Below are 12,140 nucleotides of genomic sequence, written 5' to 3'. Positions count from 1 at the left end.
CAAGTTAAAGATAAAGGAACCGAAATTGAAAAGGTGAACCGGTCAGAGATCTGTTTAAAGTGAAAGCCCTATCAAGGCCCTTTGCAAAAATGAGGTGTGCAGATGGCACAGTCACAGATTTCAGTTCAGCTCTCTGAGGTTTGCCCACAAATCTGAGTGTCACAGGCAGGAGAGGTCCAGCGCCTCTGTCCACACCATCTCCATCACCAACTCCCTCCGTGCCCTGGGCCACTGCGGGGGGAAGCTTGTGAAGCTCCCGCACTGCTGCCTGGTCCCCTTGGTTCTAGAGCATTCTCTTGCCTCCTTAACCAGCTATGAACTCATTTTTTAAAGGGGGGGGGGGCTGCGTAAGGACAGTGGGTGTGGTGGCTCACACCTGTCATCCTAGCTACTCAAGAGGCTGTGATCTGAGGATCATGGTTCAAAGCCAGCCCAGACAGACAAATCCATGAGACTTAGTTAACCAGCAAAAAGCCAGAAGCAGAAGTACAGCTCAAGTGGTACAGCACTGGCCTTGAGCCACCCCCCCCCCCTAAAAAAAGGCAAAAACAGAATATCTGCCATTTACAAAGTGCTTCATATAGATCAGCCAAGATCTAAGAAAACACCTGCTGGCAGCCCTAGATCAGGTACTGAACAATAACTCCAAGGAGGTAAGGCATGTAGACGCTTGAAGTCCCACAGTGCAACGCAGAGACTCGAACCCCAGCACTTCCATCTTCCACATGCTGCACGGACACGTGGTTCGAGTGCATTCTGTGCCAGGGAAGAGCGCACTGCTGGTGCCACAACAGCAGCAGGGAGGGAAAGGAGTGGGAGGATTCTTTTCAAAGGAAAAAAAATCATTTCTGTGGTCCCTGTGCCTGCGGCTGCAGCGAAGCACCATATCCCTATTGTTAGAACCATAAAAATAACCCACTAACCGCCCCCTGAAATAGAACCATCAACACGATGACTGACAGGAAATCCCAAATGTCTTCTTAGGGGGTGAAAAATAGCAGCAGTCCCTCGAGGCTGGGGAGGTGGCCGTCCCCACTGTTTCAGCTCCTCCTAAGCTGACCTCTGACCCCCACAAACCTAGAATTACACAATCGGAGTCCCAATGATTTTTTTCCCTCCCAAAATGCATCTGGTGCCCTTCCTTCTCACACATGAGGCCATTTCACTTCCACCATCCTGCTTTAAAACAATGTCCGCAATGACTTAACTTCCTAGCTACGAGGAAGCCTTCATTAGATCCAGACATGACGACACTCATGCATTGACCACCAGCTCCGCCCTCCCACACAGTCCTCCTGCTCCCTGTGGGGGCCCCATTCTCTCACCAGTCTCCCTGTGTGTGCTGCCCTCTGCCCCCCATCCTTGTCACTCTAGGCACTCTTCTTCCTACTGTAAGCCGGTTCCCAAATGTAACTTCCTCTGTGAAATCTCCACCCCTCCCGGAGGAACAAAGATGTCATCCACTGCATCAGTAAAGGAGCGTTTGTTTGTTTTTTCATTATGTATCCAACCCACAGCCACAGCTGTTCTTCCTTCAAAAGAGCAGGAGAGGCCTGGCACTGGTGGCTCAGGAGGCTGAGATCTCAGGACTGCGGTTCAGGCAGGAAAACCAGTGATACTCTGAATCTCCAGTTAATCATCAAAAAGCTGGAAGTAGAGGTATGGCTCAAGTGGTAGTATGCCAGCTGCATGCATATAAATAAGCTCAGGGACAACATTGGGTCCTAAATTCAAGCCTCAGTGTACAGAGAGAGAGAGAGAGAGAGCCTCTGCCAGCCCCTGTCCTTGCTGTGCCTTTCAAACCTCAAGAACACCGAGCCCCCTTCCAACAGCAACATTTCTAGGAAAAACTTGAAAACTCTCCTTCTCTCTTCACACAAAGGAACAGTGAGCACAAAAATCTAGGGGCTGAACAGAACCAGGCTCAACATTCAGTAAAAGCGGAAAATAAATAAATAACAGATAAATACACTTGGCATAGGAACCTCAAATATCTTTATGCTGTCAAGACACTAAGCCAAGGGAATGATATAAAAAGTAAAATAAGCCTGGCACCAGAGACTCATGCCTGTCACCCTAGCAGTTCAAGTGGCTGAGATCTGAGGATCTAACGCCCAAAGCCAGCACAATCAGGAAAGCCCATGAGACTCTTATCTCTTAATTAATCACCAGCAAGCCGGAAGTGGAACCGTGGCTCAAGTGGTAGAGTGCCAGCAGAAAAGACTTAGGGACAACAGATAGGCCCTGAGTTCAAGCCCCAGGACCAACTTCCATCCTCCCCCCCCCAACACACACACACACACACACACACACACACACACACACACACACACACACACTAAAATGCTTTTCACATCAGAGAGGGAGCCAGGGCAAGGAAGTTTCTGGGCTAGAAGAGTTCTCTGCACCCCCGAACACCACTTTCCATTCACAAGTCCCTCTCCCAAGAGATGGTTGGCTCTTTCTATGCATGTATTTTCCATCTCAACTGCTCATCCACCTGGCTGTCTAATTTTCCTGCCTGAGAAGAGTCACCTCTAGCTGCAGCCCCTGAGCCCCCAGGAAGCCGGCTCATTAGCTGAGTTATCTCACTCTGTCTCACTCTGGACAGGGAAGTCATCTGAAGGCAGAGGCAAGGGCAACCCCTCAAGGTCCTGGCACAAGTGGAGATGTAGGACTCCTTCCCAGAACACCACCGAGGAGACTTCCAACAAGGTTGGTCCAGGGTATGAACAAGTGCACTACACAGATCTTGTGTCCTGGCCCTTGACAGCTCAGACTTCCTACTGTTTGAGGTTATATTTAAGGTTCCTACACCAAGTGTATTTATCTGTTATTTATTTATTTTCCACTTTTACTGAATATTGAGCCTGGTTCTGTTCAGCCTCTTGATTTTTGTGCTCACTGTTCCTTTGTGTGAATACGACACTGAAATTTTGGAGGTGTTTAAAAAAAAAAATCCAAAGAATTTCCTGACAACTGCAAGCACTACATACATTGGGCTCCTATTAGACATCTTTGTCACATCTGGTCAATTCCTCTAAAACACTTCATAAAAAATGACATTAAATCTTGGTGCAATGATGTGAAGAAAGTCTATCTTCCCTCACTATGCTGTAAGCTCTGTGAACTGTAGGGACCTTCTGAATAGCATTCCCATTGTGTTCCTGCCTTCTAAAATAGAACTTAACCATGAGTACTTTCTAGAAGGATGGACAGGAAGGTGGGTGGGAGGGTGGGTGGGTGGATGGATGGTTGGACAGGTGGTTTGATGAATGAATGGGGAGATGGGTGGATGGATGGATGGATAAATGGATAGATGGGTGAATACACAGAAGAAGGGATAAATGAAAAATGGAAAGATGATGGATGGATGGATGGAAAAAATGAATGCATGATAACATGAATAGATGGGTGAGTAGATAGATGGATGTACAAATGGATAAATTAATAAACAGATGAATAAATGAATGAATTGACAGAAGAATAAGTGGATACATAGAAAAACAGAAAGATGATACAGGCATATAAATGGATAGATGATACATGAATGGATAGATGGATAAATGGATGTGAATGGATAGATAGTTACATGAATGGATTAATGAATATGGCCAGAAAATGGGTACATAGTGGATGGATGGATGAATGGATGAGTAGATGGGTAAGTAGGTGAACAGATAGAAAAATGAATGGATGTGGTTTAAAAAAAATAAAAAGTAAAATTCCTAGCAGATTTTCAAGCAGTCAGCACACCTCCAAAAGGCTACGTGAAAACACTGTAGATGTTATTCTCTATAAAAAGGCCAAGATTCTATCTATGGAATATCAGTCTTCAGGCAGAAATTGGATGAATGAAAACACAAATTCCTATTATATGAAATACCCAAAATGATAAGGATGTAAACTTTTGGAGATTTCACCCCAAGATGGTGAAGTATACAGTCAATCCTTGTGTCCATCCTAAAACCAACTCGATTTCAGAACCAAAAGACAAAATCATGGGTTTTAAACTATACTTTGTAATTCAACTCTCCATAGCTGAAAAGCATCAAAATAGGAGCCATGTTCTCAAAATTATGACACACACTGCCAGGCACTGGTGGCTCATGTCTATAAATCCTAGCTATTCAGGAGGCTGAGATCTGAGGATCATTTTTGGAAGCCAGCTCAGGCAGAAAAATTCTTGAGACTTACCCCCAATTAACCACTAATAAGCCAGAACCAGCTCAAGTGGCAGAATGCTAACCTTGAGTACATAAGTTAAGAGACAAGCCCAGAACTGTGCACAGGTGCGCACACATGCACACACACACACACGACACTAATCAATTTGCATGTATGTGCACAGATGTGTATATGTAGAGACAGAGACAGAGAGGGAGAGGGAGAATTCAATAGCAAGAGTGGGTACAGATTATTTTCAAATCCTCAGCTCACCTTCTGACCAGTTATTTTCTGTTTTTTTTTCTTGATTGACCTAGATACACTATAAACATTCTGTATCCAGTTGCACTAAGTACCTGAAATATCACTAGTATTGGAAACAATATATTTTTTTAAATTAGTTTCTAAGAATCTGTCTATCATATCCCCTACATTTTCAAAGGTCACATTTTCCATATTTACTTAGAAAGGCATTCTGTCGCTCGGTGACAAAGCCCTGGGCTTCCCTTGAGGGCTCTACAGCTCAAAATGAATTTGCTCTTGCCTCTCCAGCAAATCAGCCCTCCTTTTAAAACCTGCCATCGACCCACTCAAAGATCCTTATTGCAACTGGGACATGGAGCCTGAAATCCCACTTCAGGTAGAAAAAAAGAAAGAAAAAGATAAGAGCCAAATACAAAATTATGACGCTTCTTTGCCTTTCACACACATTGAAACCCCAGGACACAACTGGAATCTGCCAAATAGTGAATGGAGTTTGGTCTGCAGGGCTGCGGGATCTGCATCAGGAAGAAAGGCCTACAATGTCTGCTCTCTGTCTCTTGTCGGTCTGTCTCTCTCTTCCAGTACTAGAGCTGAAACTCAAAGCCTCATACTGTTTCTTCGTTTTATTCTGCTCCAGGCTGGTGCTCTATTATTTGAGCCACACCTCCATCTCTGGCTTTTTGCTGGTTAATTGAAGATAACTGTTCTCAGATCTGTCTTCCCAAGCTGGCTTCACACTGAGAGGCTCACATCTCAGCCTGAATAGTTAGGATTACAGGCGTGAGCCACCTGCACACGGCGTGAGGCAGTAAAACAGTATAAGCTAATTGACCGGTGATTTTCTTTAAATGGCTCTTTTTATTATTTGTTTTTTCTGGCCTTGAGGCTTGAACTCAGGGCCTAAGCACTGACCCTGTGCTCTTTTGTGCAAGGCTAGAGCTCGATCACTTGAACCACAACTCCACTTCCAGCTTTTTTTTTTTTTTTGCTAGTTAATTAAAGATAAGAGTCTCACAGACTTTCCTGCCCAGGCTGGCTTGGAACTGAAATTCTCAGATCTCAGCCTCCTAACTAACTAGGATTACAGGCCTGAGCCACCAGCACCTGGCTCTTTTAATGATTTGACTGAGAAAATTTAACCTAAACTCCACAGTGTTATAAGTTCATAGGGAAAACTACACTCAAAATAAAACTGACCTTTGACTCTTTGACTCATTTCTTCCTTTCCTTTCTTTCTGTACTTTTTGGGGGGAAGAGTTTGGTTTAGTTCTTTTTTGTTATACTTGAGCCAAGGGCCTTGTACACGCTAAGCAAACCTTCTACTACTAAGCTACATCATCAGCCCTGACACATTTGCTATTGTTTTATATTTTTAAGTACATATTGTTTTCCTTCCTCTCTGTATGTGTATGTGTGTTTGTGTGTGGGCATTGGTACTTGTACTTGAACTTGGGGCCTGGGTGCTGTCCTAAAGCTTTTTCACTCAAGGCTATTACTCTACCACTTGAACCACAGCTCCACTTCTGGCTTTTCTGTACTTAATTAGAGATAAGAGACTCACAGACTTTCCTGCCCAGGCTGCCTTCAAACCACAGATTCTTAGATCTCAGCCTTCTGAGTAGCTAGGATTACAGGCGTGAGCCACTGGCACCCAGAAAAAAAGAACATTTTCTAATTACACATGTTAACTACACTTCCAAATGAACATATCCTCTAGGGCTGGTATTGATGAAAACAATGGTTGGGTTCATACACTGCTTTAGGAGAGGTTGAACCACTTCAATTAACAGGTAAAAAATGAAACAAAACATGTTTTTGAATCGACACAGGAAAGGGAGAGCTGATTTATGCATTACAATCATCAATTCTAGTTCCTGATCATCAGAAAATGAGTGCCTGTGGGGGTTTTCTGCAGAGTCCATGGCAAGTTCAGATCTTTCTCACAAGGAAAAATGAAACTAATCATGCCTGCCTTTCTTGGTGCAGACACTAAGCCATTACTCAATGTCTATGGAGATATCTACCTAAGTAGAAACCCCATCTGAGGACAAAAAACAGGCAGAGTCATTTAGAGAGTTCCAGAATTCACAGTCCCACTTCAACACATTTTCCTGCAGCTCATCAACTAACATCTCCCTTTAGACCACTGATATGTGTTGTGATATTACTCTTACACAATAGCAATACGTTGGGCCATAACCCCAAAACATAGACCCTATCACCCCTATTTTACAGATGAGGAGGAGGAAAGCTGAGGTTACTCTGTGAGTTAATGGCAGGTCAGAGACTGGGGCTCACTTATGTCTGACTCCAACCCCACGCTATAAACTCAGCATCTCTATAGTTTGCCATGTCCCCGTTTCTACTGAAGTGACTTCCTTTTTATAAATGAAGTTTTCTTCAGACTCAGAGAGACATTGGGCTCCTGGTTTCTCTCACAGGAGGAAGTTAGATCTAAATGATAAATATACATGAAACTATATACAGGGTCATATGCTGGTACACACAAATAAACTGACCCGGGAATGGTATGCAAAGGAGAAGATTCCAATGGTATAACTCCAATGAACAGCAAACTTCAGTTTAACAAAATCAATACCCAGAAGCTCCAACAGGTGTTGGGGAAGAAGGTCAAGGAGAGGGGGGCTAGAAAAATGAAGAGGAAAGGCAGGCAAAACAGTCATGGTACTCAATGTATATATGTGATCCAGGTAACTTGAGAGGAAAGGTGGGGTTGGGAAGGATAGGGGAGAACAATAATAGGGGCAACCGTGATCAAGCTGCATTTCGTTTACAAACTCACATGTTAAACTGAAGTCCCTTTTGTGTGTGCCAGTCCTGGGGGTTGGCTTGAACTCAGGACCTGGACACTGTCCTTGAGTTTTTACACTCAAGTCTATACCACGTAAGCCACAGCTCCAATTTCAGCATTTAAAAAAAAATGTATTGAGGGGCTGGGAATATGGCCTAGTGGCAAGAGTGCTTGCCTCGTATACATGAGGCCCTGGGTTCGATTCCTCAGCACCACATATACAGAAAATGGCCAGAAGTGGCACTGTGGCTCAAGTGGCAGAGTGCTAGCCTTGAGCAAAAAAGAAGCCAGGGACAGTGCTCAGGCCCTGAGTTCACGGCCCAGGACTGGCAAAAAAAAAAAAAAATGTATTGCTGGTTAATTGGAGATAAAACGTCTCACAGACTTTCCTTCTCCAGGCTTGCTTTGAACCATGATCCTCAGATCTCAGCCTCCTTAATAACTAGGGTTACAGATGTGAGCCACCAGTGCCCAGCAAGATAATCTACTTTTAAGCTCCTGGGAGCACATGACAGTCCATCATTTTGCATGACCTATGGATTTCCTTCTCCCAACCCAGGCCAACATTCCCAGCTTCCCTAAGAGCGTAATGGGCTCTCCTTGGTCCTGTAGTGCCCCACACAGCTCCTAGATGAGGGTGTCCAAGGCATTCTTGCTCTATTGCTATCCCTGAACTCTTAGCTGGAAACATGGCTACCTGAGTAAGAGCTGCCTTGCCCGTGAGTTCCTTGAAGCAAGGTGTGGGCTCCATGGTTAAGTTGTAGCTGAGAAAACATGAACACTAATAGAATCATTGACAGCGAGCCTGCGTCCTTTGTCTTTCCTTACCCCTTCCTGCTTACTGCTGGCTGACAAGCATGTGGTGATTGCACGGGCCAGTGTCGTCCTGGACCATGCGCCAACTCACTAAAGGTGGTAAGACAGGAAGCTGAAAGGAAAAGAAATGATGGGCTCTGGATTTCTGACTTCAGTGTTTCCTGTGAAAACGCTAATCCTGGCTGGGCACTGGCTCACACCTGCAATCCTAGCTAATCGGGAGGCAGAGATCTGAGGATCACTGTCTGAAGCCAGCCTGGGCAGGAAAGTCGGTGAGATTCTTATCTCCAATTAACCACAAAAAAAAAAAATCTGGAAATGTAGCTGTGACTCAAGTGGTAAAACTCCAAACTTGGATGAAAAAGCTAAAGGAGAGCATGAGGCCCTGAGTTCAAGCTGCATCACCAACACACACACACACACACACACACACACACACACACACGACACTCCTATCTCTAAAGCAGCCATACTTCATTATAAACCTTAATTCTGACATTCTATGTCTCATGACACCATTGTTTCTACGCTTTAAATAAAACAATCTTTTGCTTTGGATTTGCCCACACACACTCCCCAGCCATTGATAACAGTAGAGCAGCTGGTGCAGAACAGAGGAAGGGGGAAAAGGGTCTAAAAATTATCTCTGACCTCAGCAGGAAACAAAGTGAGAAATGGACTCATGGAAATAAAACACACGCCTCAAAGGAGGAATTACACATTCTGGAACCAAGATGTCATTAATAGTTTGTTTAAGGAGTAAAACGTCTAGAACATGATGCAAACTGTTTGGATCAAAGGGACTTGGGGAGCCCTCCGGTGTGGTGTATGAAACTAAGTCTCCAGGTCTTGGTGAAAGAAGCTTCGAAGGTCTAGAAAGCAGCTGAGCCTGCCCCAGGTTAGGCCTCAAGTGCCAGCCTGTGTCCCAGAGGTAAATGGGCCACAGAGGGGCCAGCACCCCAAAACTTACAGGGCCTCCTCCATTCAACAAGGCCTTTGGCCAGGGATTCATCACCGCAGGCTCTTTAGCCGGCAAATGCATTCTTCTGATTTAAATCCAGTCTACCACCAATTTGCCCCGAAGAGTGCCATCTCTCACCAAACTCAACTACACCTGGCTTAAAAGTGAGGAAAGGGAAAACACACACATGCATGCACATGCGTACACACACACATACACACACTTGACCAAGGTGCTGATAGCTCATGCCTGTAATCCTAGCTACTCGGGAGACTGAGATCTGAGGATTACTATTCGAAGCCAGCCCAGGCAGAAAAGTCCATGTGACTCTTCACTCCAGTAAACAAGAATTAAAAAAAAAAAAAGCCAGAAGTGGAAGTGTGGATCAAGTGGTCAAGCACCAGCCTTGAACAAAAACAAACAAACAAAAACCTAAGGGAGTGGAACAGGATGGACTGAGACTGAAGAGTGACAAGGTATCTCATTTCCATGAAACTCGCTGCCTCCATCCCAAACCAGAGCTCTATCATGAGGATGGGACCCTTTCCCAGCCAAGACGAAGTTAAAAAATTCATCTGTGTACTACATATATATGTGAAATCTCTCCATTCTAAAATGTTAACATTGACACAAAATCTTTCAGACATCCTGAGGGAGAACACGTCTACACGTAAGCTGGCTTTGGAGAGCCAGTCTGAAACCCATCTTCTCACTATTGTCCTCAGCCACAGCTAAGGCCACCAAGTCACTTATAGTCACTGAGCCTCTTCAGTTAGAGTGAAGAATCTCCAGACCACCAGACACACAGTCTCCAAGGTCATCAGTCTTTTGGAGTCCTTCCTCTATCTCTCCAGAAGACAGAAAGGGCAACTGAACCCTGGATCTGAGAGGCACCCCATCTGGAACCACTTCTTTCAAAAGGAGGGGAGAGAGGCCCAGGGGAAACCACAGTTGTTTTTCTAGGGGATGCACCATCTGCAGAAGAGGCAGACACCTGCGGAGACCTCCATGAAGCAGGGACAGGCAAAGCCCCACGGTGCAAGATGAGGGAGATCTCCCTTGGTGAGCAGCTCAGGGGGCTAGAATTAGGCCAAAAGGGACCTCCCATGAAGTGTCCCCAGGACCTTTGCTCCTGAAGCAGGGCCATCATTTCAAGGGAGCTGGGCTGCCAGGAGAGGGGGGTGGATGCACTTTCTTGACATTTAGGGTCTCCCTGCTCTACCCACTTTCACGGATCGCTGCCTTCCCCCGCCCCCAGGTACACACACACACACACACACACACACACACACACACACAACCTTAAAAAGGACCCTGCTTGGTGAAGGCTGGGTGGTTGCATTGACGGATGGGGTGCCTAACTCAGGCACTTTTTTAAAAGTCTTTTTCACCCTCTCTTCCTGAAACACCAGCCTCCTCGGAGCCTACCTTGACACTGGAATCCCTGCTTTCCGAAGCCCCTGCAAAATAAAAAGAGGTTCGTCAGCCCACGGTGTCCAGCCACAGCTGACTGCCCGCGAAGTGGCCTCCCTCTGTGACAGGCGCAGCATGCCAGCCACAGGCGGGTTCCTGGGGGTCTTCCGCTTGGCAGGGGCACGAGGGGGGCAGCCAAGGCACTAACCCCCACCTCCTGTCACCCCAGCATAAAAGACTACCACTCTTAGGTAGAGAGATGGGGGGCATTTCGGTCGGGATAGGGGTGCAAGGCAAGCTGGAGATGTATCTATGGAGATCTACCCATGGAGTACCCTTGGGGCAAGAGAAAAAGACTCATCCAAAGAAAGCCACGTGAGACGGCCCCATGGTTGGCGGTGCCCCCCCCCACCCTGTGAAGGGGAAAAGGACACGGGGTGGTGGGGAGAGAAGGGGACCCTCAGAGATACGAGAGTGAAGAGAGAGAAGTGCAGAGAGGAAGGGGAGGGGGGAACGAAGAGGCGCAGGAGAAAACGCAGGGCAACTCCTGGTACTGGGGACCCCAGAGGGAGGAAGGATGCCCCTCGTGCCCTCAGGGGAGATGGCTGAAGCGAGCGGCTCCCTCCCCGGAAAGGAGGCGCGCGGGTGAGAGCGCCCCGAGTCCGGAAGAAGGCAGAGATAGGGAAGCTCCAGGCGCGAAGGCGCCGACAGAGGCGCTTGGAGCCCGGGTGAGGAAAGGTGCCGGCGGCGCTGCCCCCCGGGACGCTGCCCGGGCCGGAGCGAGGGGCAGGTCAGCCTGCGGGACCGCCCGCGCGGGGGCTTGGGGGCGAGCGGGACGCCGGGTGCGGGGCACGGGGGACTCAGGGTCGCGGGGCTCGGGGCGCGGGGGTCGCCGGGTGCAGGGTGCGGGCTGCGCGGGGCACGGGGTGCGCGGGGCACCGGGCGCGGGGCGCGGGGGACGCGGGGAGTGAGGGGGCGCGGGGGACGCGGGGAGTGAGGGGGCGCGGGGCGCAGGGGGCGCGGGGCGCAGGGCGCGTGGGGCGCGGGGAGTGAGGGGGGCGCGGGGCGCGGGGCGGCTCGGGCGCCCCTCGGGGCCCGGCAGGTGTCCGGCAGGGGCGCAGCGGATCCTCACCAGATGAAGTCGGTGCAGTGGCTGCAGAAGGTGGGCTGCTTGAAGAAGCGGGCGGTGAATTTGTGGTTCTTCACCTCGTGCACGTTCTTCTGCCGGAGGGCACCTTTGCGGGCGAAGCGCACGGTGCTCTCCTCGCCCTCGCTCGGCGGCGGCCCCGCAGCCGGGTCAGCCATCTTGCGCGCGGGGAACCGGAGAGCCCGAGAGAGCGGCACCGGCCCCCGAGGGGCTGAAGGGGATCCGGGCCCGGAAGGCGGCGGGGTTGGAGGCGGCGGCCGCTGCGGGCTGCTGCTGCCGCCCCGGGCCGCGGGCGCTTCCCCTGCGCCGGCCGCGCGCGCCCCGAGCCGCGCCGTCACTCACCCAGCTGCCGCCGCCGCTGCCGCCGCCGCCGCCGCCGCCGCCGCCGCCGCCGGTCCAGCTGCGCTGGGCACCGCTGGCCCCAGCTGCGGGGGAGGGGGCGGGGCCAGCCGCTGGCCCGCCTTCCTCATTTGCATCGCGCCCGAGGCCCCGCCCCGCGCCGCCAGCTGCTTTGCATATTGGCACCCCCGGGTGGCCGCGGGCCTCCAGGCGCCGTGCGC

The 12,140-nt window shown here is 49.0% G+C and overlaps 1 protein-coding gene across 3 annotated transcripts in view; it reads right to left on the bottom strand.

The window, feature by feature from the left end:
- Positions 1–11,938, bottom strand: part of Prkcb (protein kinase C beta) — a 300,299-nt gene extending 288,361 nt beyond the window's left edge. For 2 of the 3 annotated variants that reach the window (XM_048332191.1, XM_048332190.1), the window contains exons 1-2: positions 11,566–11,938; positions 10,449–10,480 (exon numbers count right to left, since the gene is read on the bottom strand). In XM_048332191.1, coding sequence (XP_048188148.1) covers positions 10,449–10,480; positions 11,566–11,738 — 205 coding nt within the window. In that variant the 5' untranslated portion in view covers positions 11,739–11,938. The remainder of the gene's footprint in view (positions 1–10,448; positions 10,481–11,565) is intronic. The other variant, XM_048332192.1, reaches the window with a different exon arrangement.
- Positions 11,939–12,140: the final 202 nt, after the last annotated feature.

The sequence above is a fragment of the Perognathus longimembris genome, chromosome 23 (genome assembly GCF_023159225.1).
Source record: "Perognathus longimembris pacificus isolate PPM17 chromosome 23, ASM2315922v1, whole genome shotgun sequence".
In the NCBI taxonomy this organism is placed as follows: Eukaryota; Metazoa; Chordata; class Mammalia; order Rodentia; family Heteromyidae; genus Perognathus; species Perognathus longimembris.
This window is presented reverse-complemented; position numbering and strand designations above follow the sequence as displayed.